At 39.5% G+C, this 10,000-nt stretch overlaps 2 protein-coding genes across 3 annotated transcripts in view; one reads left to right on the top strand and one right to left on the bottom strand.

Annotated features, from left to right (window-relative positions):
* LOC137999546 (synapsin-2-like) overlaps window positions 1–10,000 on the top strand; it is a 46,347-nt gene that overhangs the window by 7,433 nt on the left and 28,914 nt on the right. The window lies entirely within an intron of this gene.
* On the bottom strand, window positions 1,397–5,913 carry LOC137999547 (metalloproteinase inhibitor 3-like). Its single transcript, XM_068845348.1, has 2 exons — window positions 5,631–5,913; window positions 1,397–2,533 (listed from the first exon to the last, which is right to left on the bottom strand). The coding sequence occupies exons 1-2, from the start codon at window positions 5,749–5,751 to the stop codon at window positions 1,983–1,985; spliced, it is 672 nt and encodes a 223-aa protein (XP_068701449.1). The 5' UTR covers window positions 5,752–5,913; the 3' UTR covers window positions 1,397–1,982.

The raw sequence follows: 10,000 nt of genomic DNA, 5'->3' as shown, positions 1-10,000 counted from the left end.
TTATCAAAAAGTAATTTGTAGTGCTCGGAATCCCGGGAAATCCGTATTAGGGTTGGCCACAAATTGAAAGGAAAGAAAAATTGAGAATTAAATCCGCGACCTCAGTTTTGGTCAGATCACCGTTGTTCAACTGATTGAGTTGCAGATCAGACGGGAGTAAACCGTGAGTATTTAAGAACTTATTTAAGTCGCGCAAGAGAGAATGTTCACAGTACGAAACGGTACGTTGACCTTATAAAATATATAAGCGTAATTAGATGCACGCCCATTTGTGATATCCAACACGAAGTGTCCCGTTAAGTGTCCCGATATTTGCAACAATAAGCATCTTACAAAATGTAGACTGAGTGTTCCTTGCATTCAACTCGACAATTTAAGGAATTGTCTCTTATAGAGCGAGTTTCAATTGAGTGTGGTAAAACCAAAACCAAAGTAATTAGTTTGTCCAATCAAAGAGGACGGAGACAATCCAGTAAACCAATCAAAACTCGAAGTAATTACACGTAGCCGACACAAAGCGCGGGAAAATGTGCACGCGCGAGCCACGATTGGTTTTTGCTGTCACTTCTGGTTGGTTGAAAAAATGGCGCGAGAACTTTAAACCAATCACTGAGTGAAGTAATCATAAACCAAAGTAATTATCTAATTACTTTCGACACTCATTTGAAAACCGCTCTAGTAGACACATGAAAAATTCAGGCGGCTTTAACGGGATACGAACCCATGATGACCTCTGCGATGCCGGTGCAATGCTCAACCAACTGAGCTATGAAGCCACACAGTTGGGAGCAGGTCAATTTGTTGGGCTCATTTGTTCTCGAGAAAGGACTTGAACAGTAAATGAAAGAAAAAAAAGAAAGAATACGCATTTCTGTCATTCAATAAGCGTCTTGTGAGTTAGCGTCACTCGAGGCAATCTGCAAACCCACAAGAACCAAAACCTATTGTAGCTTTAAAGGCTTCCTGCCCTTGGGGAAATACCAAACAGATGGGTAAAGCACGCAGGCTAACTGCCCCGGGTCCGCAGTAATTGGCCTTAGCTGTTGCGGTATCCCTGTCCTTGTACCTATTTGTATTTTCATTTTCTGTTATGTCATGGTATTTGTAGTGTTTGGACAAAGCTAATAAATTAAATTCAGTAAAATCAAGGCTTAGTGGATTAATGCGGCATTTGTGCTCTTCTTTAAATCAGCTCTGGAAAAGCTCTGTCCGTGTGAGCACCAGCTGCTGGTGTCTCAGTTTAATGAATTGAACCGAGGCGGCGTTATCTGACCGAGATGCTCAACAGAGCTTGATAAAAACTCCTTCGATTGAAATAGTTAGCAGATATGCTGCATCCGTACGCAATTGAAATGGAATGATTGACTTAAGAAAAACGGTAAAGTACGTCATAGTGTTGGAGTAAAGTAGTTTTTATTTCGCGCACTATCTTCTGTATTATCAGGAGCCCGGTATTATTTTTCAAATCTCCCTCTCTCATTTTCACTGTATCACTCAACTTGACTAGAGATCAGGAAACGATGAACTGTCTTTGGATGGAGTTACCAACTAGATAAAACGCATGTTATTTTACTTCCGGTCAACTAAGTACATCGCAATACTCCGAATTAGAGCTCATCTGCTTTGGGATTGTAATAGGTACAGAGCTGGTGACATAGCGCATTTCAGCTTTACCTCCCTCTAAATCTCTGTGGAGACTACGTCAGTAATTGTGAATGTCATTTTCCTGAAAGTTTTCACTGTCGTTTGATACAAGATAGGGCAAGACTACAAAATACAGATCATAAAATACATTGCCACCGCAATGAGTCCCACTCATAGATTATCGACCCGCCGCTCAACAATATGCGTTTTCGTGTTTACCTTTTTGGTAAAGTTTTAAAGAACAACTTTTTCAGATCTAATATGATATGATGTCGGGGAAACCTTAGTCTCTCAAGATTCTGGAAGCAGTTTCTTTCGTTATATCAGTGTAAATGGATTCATGACAACTCAGATTCAATCTTCACCTTGGACAAGTTGCACTTTGTGAATTCATCGGTTTTACGCCATGCGCAAGCGCTTTTGTCAGCATTCTTGACACAGTAGGAATGATCCCACTCGCAGTCACCAGAGCGGAAGCCAGATTCTTGTTCGCATCCTTTCAATTCCTCACAGTGCTCTTCATAGCACGGGGAGACTTGACAGTCGCAGTTACTGCCATAGAATCTCCTGATTCCCATTCGTTGTCGCGAAGTAACATCTGACCACGGCTGGATCCAGTCGCACATATTTAACCGAATTTTTCTTTTCCATACTCTCCCTGACAAGAGGTAGACCGTGTTACTAAATAATGTCACGCCACACCGCGCACCGTCTGACGCCGTGTAAGCCCTGGCAATCAAGCTGCGTTTTTTCGAACCGTGACGCTGAATAGCATCGGTCTGGTTCAATTGTGTCTCTCCTTTGAAGATTTTCTGGACCCTGAGATTGAAAGCTAGAGTTTTGTTATCCTCTGTGAGAAATTCTTGCGACAAGATCTTGGCACGGATTACTAAACGGGAGAAAACAAAAGAGACATCTATCATTGTGAACACCACAGGTAAAAATTCAAGACGTTAGAGGCAGTTTGATCCAGCAATATTGAATTTAAAATTAAGTTAAAGGAGCACGCCCGACGAGGCTGCTGGGTAAGGCGAAGCAGTTACAGTCTCCAAAGAATTGTTCTGATACATCGCTGGTACGTCAATGATGCCCCACAGGATCGGTGCAAAAAAATCCCGCGGAAACAACATTGGGATAGACCTTATTCATAAATGGCGGTCAATTTATAATTTTTTTGTCGAAGTGCAAATTAGCCTACCAAGCCTCGATACCATACAGTGAATTGAAAAGATTTCTTGCTCTAAAATGAGGCTTGAGTGGGCTAATTTGCACGTGGACAAAAGAATTATAGATGTGACCGCCATTTATGAATAAGGTCTATGGAAGGCACCAAATCTGGGCTAATGTGTGCTGTTTCAAGGGGTTTTTTTTTTTGGGGGGGGGGGGGGATAGGGGGCTAGCTGTATTATGCCCAAACATGAATGAGATGAACAGCCGTTTCGCACTTGATCGTTGCTGTGCATTCGTTTGTTTCGACACAGATAAGAACGATTGAACTCCACCGAAAAACATGTCATAATTAGCATGTAGGCTCTTTATAACAACCTCCTGCAAAAACAAACGTTTTCTTTTAGTTTTCTTTTTGAATTAAATAGTTTCCGGGGCGTGAATGCGGTAAGTGAAAAGTCAACAATGATCTTAACAGCAATCATCGGTACGTGCCTCAAGGCAATAAACGGAAAATTAAATATTTGCAAAGCGCTGAAACAGTGGGGAAAATAAACACAACACAGTAGAATTGCGCTAACATTTCTCTTCCAGAACTAAACACAGCCACGCAAAGCGCGTAACTTAATTTCAGTCCTTTGCTTCATGTTACTGTCATTTTCAATACGAAAAAAGTAGCTAAGCAATGGCGCAATTCACTTTCAAGCCGGGAATAATGATTTTTTTTAATGTGCGAAGGAAAACTCCGGTAAACACCCAACACAGAGAATTACATTATATGCAGATTTGAAACAACATCTTCTATCGTCTTGTGTATTATTTATTGATGACACGCTTGCTGGAAGCCATTATGTTTCGTTTCTTGCGGGAAAAGCAGCTGAACGTCCGTAAACACGACAATTGAAATATTGCTTCTTTCGGTTGACAATGTCCGTGTTATCTTGTCTTATCTCTAGTAAAGAGCTAAAGGCATGAGGAATTGGTGAAATAGTTTGATTACAACTCCTTCATTTCCTCACGAACTTTAAACTGATCCATGAAGGCGTGGACACCGTGACATTGACTAATATCTTATGGACCAACGTGAATATGATTAGTTTCAAAATACGTGGGCCAGAGCGAAGCAATTCGAACAAAAACAAGAGGAAAACTGGGTTTTCTTCAGCAACGATCTCTTATAACGGAAAGTGATTTCAGCGATAAAGGTCAGAGTGTTAGTTGCTGCTGATAAGGGATAGAAAGGAGGCCTAATCCGTGTAGTTCTCAAAAGGATATAAATAGTCAAGAGGAATGAAACCTATACTCGGATTATAGAATTTTGTTGAACTCTTAGCTTCAACCGAGGTTAAGGACAAAGTTCAAATTGCAATTTTGGTGTTCCTCAGTTTCGTGAAGCTTCACGAGAGCGCACTTTTTTTCCTTTAGAAAACAGTTTCCTTCAATTTGGAAACTAAGAAACGGCGCACCATGCATGCAGTGATAACAGCGAAAACTTGGACCATAAAATAAACCATATTCTGAAAAGTTTCCGTGACCAAGTGTCTCAACTTTGGTTCATATTTCAGATATTTCAGTCCGTAAACCGTGCGTCATATGCAATGTATCAGCAATGCTTGCTGACGGCTGAGATATTGTCATCTTTCTCAATTATAAACACACGTATACTTTGCTTTAATCAGAACGTCCAAATTGAGGCTGAGCCCGAACAGTCATATTTTTTTGGCGATTTGAGCCATAAAACGTTCTAAACACGTTCTTAAAATTGTACGGTGTACTAAGTTCAACGTAAGTTCGACTTCACTTTTGTGACGTCAAACTGACTTGTTCTTTAGAGTAACATGCAATTAGAAAACCACATTGTTAATGTTTAAAAACGTCCCTAACTTTCTAAGTTAATTGCCCTGTCAGATTACAGTTTTACCATTTTCTTAAAATTCTGAACGTTCTTATTAAAAAAGGTTCTTAGAAAAAGAGATTGTACCGGTTTTACACGTCCTCCTAGAGTGAGGATATACACGAATTGGTCCGAATTAGACATGGTATGTTAACATCTTGTTGCTGTTACAGCTGTTACTATTTCTGAGGTTTACTTGGCCATGCAGTTTCTGACTGATTGAACTTTCTGGTGAGCTTTGCGGCGTAGACGGTGTCTCAGGCGTTAACCAGAAATTGTAAGATTTTTCGCAAGAAGCTGTTGTTGTACTTGAAGTGCTAAATATACAAAATAGGTATCGTCTCAGTCCACTTATTTATCGTCTCAACTGTGGGCAACCCAACATGTTTGTCAAAGTTGCGTCGAGATATAGAGGAGCACGATTCACTGAGGTTAGTTTTAAGTTGCTTTGAATGGCCGCCTCGGGTTGAATTCCTGTCTGCTCCAATTGTTAATTTATTTAATGCATCTTAATGAAGTCTTTAATTGATCGACTGAAAAGGTCTGAAAACAGATAAGAATGGGATTCTCTGAAACAGTTTGCGTGAAGAATGATAAATGTCTTTTTGAACTCTTTAGAGATAGGTGAAACGGCAGATGAAAAACATGACCTAGCATCGGCTTAGTGAAATAATAAGCTCTTTCCCTTGCGGAACCTCGAAAAGATACCGTCATTGCGGACGTTGGAATGAAGGAAAACTGAACATCTCGGCAAATCTCGGCAAACTTGATTCCTGACATAAGAATCAGAGCTTTAACGCCCGGGCTTTAACGATCACCGAATGACATTGCCCGGGTTTCTACAAAACTGAACGTTAAGCACATGTGGAAACTTGGCTTGGAAGCTAGCCTAACCGTAGTTACTATGGCCTAACTGGAAACTTACCAAATTGTGCGCGACAATACATTTCCTGCGGGTGGCTCTTCGCGCAAGAACACGCCTGGCACGTCGTCAAAGAACCTACCAAAACTGATATCACGATACTGTAAAACGCTACGAGATTCATCGTGCTAATTGGATCTCAATCCTTTGTTACAAGCTTGAAACTGTCAACGCGTAATGCGCTGCAATGAATTGAATGATCTGCTTTTATACGTACTAAAAACGTGATCAGGTCATGTGCTGCTAAAACTAAGCTGAATAACGTCATGTTCTTCATTATATCAGTGACACTTTAGAAATTTCAAAGGACACCACCTTTTGGATAAGGAGCGCGATAGCGGCACATTTGTGTGATGTTCGTGCTTGCACTATTATCCTGGTATGACAAGGATTTGCCAAAAGAAACATTGCTAATAGTCAGTCAGTGGGAAAACTAGACGAAAGTTCTCCCGCGATCAGTAAAAAATCGTTATCTATGCCGGTGCTCGGACCATAGGACAACTTTTTCCTTTACCCTAATGTAACCCACTTTAAAACGAATCTTGTTTCAGCAGATTCAACAGGACTTTCCCGTTTATTTTTTCAACAGATAAATACTGTTCTATTATTGAAATCCTATTAAGCCTACATTAAATTTTGAGGTCCGATTTTACTAGTCTTGCGTTCTCCAAGAAATAGAATGGCTGCCAGAAAAAAAGGGAAAGATACTGTTGCTTCGTTACTCCCGATCTTTATCATCTGAAGGATTATGCTATCAATTTTGCAATTTTGGTCTCTGGTTTTCAAGTTAACGCAGTGAAATTAAGTTAACACAAGCGTGCTTAAAAAAAGAAAATGAAATACCTATGTCATTTCGAACATATGGGCAACAGAAAAAAACTTTTATGCAGGAGAGCTCATAGTTGCGAATTTAAAAGAACATGCTGAATTGTAGGAATTTTCTTCATTTTTGGGAGATAACATTTAGTGGACCTTTGATATTTTAATGATAATGGAACCTCACAGGGCCGGAAAACGATAATTTGTAGAAACATTTATGGAACCGTCGAGACAACCATTAGCCTGAAATCTGGAGAGAAATCGTCGCAAGTAATCGGGTAACGCCTTTTTTGGCCATTGTGAAACATCAAAAGATATCACATGAGTTCAGAAGAAAGGTCAGTTTGCCCCTGTTAAATATCTTTTTGCAATCAAAAATCAGTAGTTTCCAGATTTTCATATGAGAGTTTTTTACTCTTCATTGTTTTTGTTAAATTCGAAATTAGGAATTAGTACATCGTTACGGAACAGGGAAACACTGGTATTCTGCAGCACACACGTACTCTGCTTGAAAAAGTACGGTGAACGAATGTAGAAGGTTCTGTATAATTACACTAGTTTCTATTTACCACAGATTCATACTGACTCAGTATGAGACAGTGTCATTGACAGTGTGAACTAGGTTATTTTGGAACATTAAGCCATGACTGTTTTTCACGGCAAGATGTTTTGGAAAGAGAGGACAACTGAGTTCCGCTTAAATGTGTTCATCTACAATTGATAATTGAATGCAAAGTCGATTCCCTAATTGTATACACCATCGTATAAAAGAAAAAAATCACGCCGCAGCTATTTAAAAATGGAATGATGCTTTTCAAAGAAGAACCATCATTTTTGAACCCACGCCTTGAAATACTTAAAAGCTCCTTAAAGCCAGGTTTAACGCGATCGAGCACGCTCTCAGTCTTGAAGATAATTGAATCGTGATGGGTGGAACTGATAAAAACGGAGTTGACCAAAAAAAACGCCTTTAAATCAACATTTTTTCCTTTACGGAGTAAACTAGTAGCATTTTTAGATGACAAAACTGAAAATTAACTTTTACTAAGAAAAAGTTATTGATCTTTAATTAATAAGATTTCGCCCCGCGCTGTATTTAAAGACTTAGTGACATAGAATAGGTGATATTTCAGAAGTAGGCCTAGGTTATAATGGCCGAGCTTTTTATCATTTAGGCCATTCGTGAAAGACAACAAGTCTTCATCTTCTTTTTAAACCTGCAAGAATTGACGAGGCAGACTGTCAAACAACAAAGTAATAAAACTTCAAGAAATAACGATAACAATATTACAATGGCAAAAATATCAAATTTATAAAAGTTAGGTTGAGCACTTTTGACTAATTGAAATTTCCAGCGTTAGTTTTCCACTTTGTGACTGCGTAGCCGCTATCGAAATAGTCCCAGTTTTTCTGCGCGGATCATGTGCCCCTATTATTATCCCAGTGTTAATTAGTATTATTATATAAACATCAATGCGCTCACTCGTGAAATATTTTTCAACACTCGAAGAGAAATTTCGTATCTCCGCACAGCCATGTAATATCCTCTATTTCGTATTCACTAAATTAGTGGATAGCATTGAACGCGAGCCCTGATTGGCTACTCAAACTCCGGGTAACTTTGCTATTCACCTCCCAGCGATTAGCGCGGAATTTGCGCCCGAAAATGTTGTAATCTTTGCAGGAATAAATGAGTAAAATCATATTTTTGTACTACCTTATCTTACTGTTTTAGTACTAAATCATCCAAGATGCAATGTACGATTTTCGCGAGAGAAGCGCACTTTCTTGTGTGGTACCGATAAGTAAATAAGTAGGTAGATAGTTTATTTCCAATTTCAAGACTGAACTGAGTTAAAGATTTACAAAAAGAAGATATAGATATGAATACAGGACTTTCCACGTACAAAGTTTTGCAATTACCTAAGGAAATTCAATGCTACGCACGCAGCTTATGTATTCAGCGGTCTCACGCCAAGAGCATGCGGCTCCCTCTTTATTTGCCAGACAGTAGGAATGGCGCCATTTGCAGCCCTGGTAAAACTCTCGCAGCCCTCTCATAGACACTTGACATCCCTTAAGATGTTTGCAAGGCCATCCGTAGCAAGGCGTTATTTGACACGCGCAGTTTTGACCATAAACACCACTGATTCCCGTGCGGTATGCCGTTGTGACCTTTGACCAAGGCTCGATCCAACTGCCTAAATTTAGCAGGATCTTCTCATCTTTGATTACACCTGTTAAAATGTATTGATTGCCAGGTGCAATACTAACCGCATCAGCGTAAGCTTGTACCAACAAACTCCCTTGGCTCACTGAGGTGTTGCTGTTCGTTCTATTGCCATCCTGTGTTCGGTTTGTAGGCAGTAAGTCGGCTCCTTTATATAAGTGCATTATCTCCAAATCGTACACGCAGATCTTGTGTTTTACTCCTTCCTCCACATCCTTCTTTGACAACACCCTGGCGTGGATGGCTGAATATAAGAAAAGAAATCAAGTTCAGTCAGCTATCTGTCTATTTAGACGACCCTACATCTTCTAAGTGACAGAGGGCTTCTTTTAGAAAATGTATTTTTACTGATTAAATCCCTGGAGAACGCCAAAGGAAACTGCCAAAAAATGCGACGACTGTGACAATTTAGCCTCCTGCACAAATGAAACTGGTTTCTCAACTAAAGACAAAGAGGGTTTTTTTTTTTCGTCTTTACGCCCGCTCTTTTTCTAATCGTTGAGTTAAGTTTAAAAGTTCGCCTGCCAGTGAACAATGCAAGGTAAAGGATTCTGATGGACCTAATACGCAAATTTGTATAACAGACGTCATGCTGACAAGAAAAATATACAAGATGGAGGCTGAGGTTTTTGTAATTTCATCATCATTCCAATACATCGTCAGGCTCGGCCTGGCTTCTTCTTTAGTTAATGCAATTTCATCATATACATTCTACATTCTATGGTACAAATTTGGAATTGAAGAAACCTCAGCCCTACTTTACGTTCTTGTTCTGGTTTATAACGCCTTTTACCTGCCAATTTTTACCAACTAAGAAGAAGTAAGGAAACTGGAAAGATTTCTTTGTGATTTTTTCTTGACTGGCCAAGAGAAAGAAAAAGGTGTTTACGGAATATTACCTGTCTTGAACAGGGTATCGAATTTATCATTTTTTGTCTTAATCAGGGTATCGATTTATCAATTTTTGTCTTAAACTGGGTTAAATGTCTTGAACAGGGTATCAAAAATCGGAATTCTGTCTTAAAATGGGTAGGAAAATCAGCGATGGAATATTCCAGAAGGTTTGGATGCCGTTTGTTATTCGTCGCTTGACTCATGAAGCCGTCCACGAGTTCGTTTTTGTCAACATAAAGCTGCACCTCGAGCAAGCTTTATGCCTTTTTTCGTACTTTGAAGTATCCAATCTTCCCGAGTGCTTCTTCCTCAACACACACACTTACTAAAACGTGACCCAATTGTCAAGAATATCATGTTATACATTGATTACAACGTTACTATTTCCTCCATTAGTCCACCAGTTATGAAGTCATGAATCTTTTTTAGC

The sequence above is a fragment of the Montipora foliosa genome, chromosome 4 (genome assembly GCF_036669935.1).
Source record: "Montipora foliosa isolate CH-2021 chromosome 4, ASM3666993v2, whole genome shotgun sequence".
Taxonomy (NCBI): domain Eukaryota; kingdom Metazoa; phylum Cnidaria; class Anthozoa; order Scleractinia; family Acroporidae; genus Montipora; species Montipora foliosa.
Note: the sequence above shows the minus strand (reverse complement) of the source record. Positions and strands in the feature narration are given on the sequence as shown.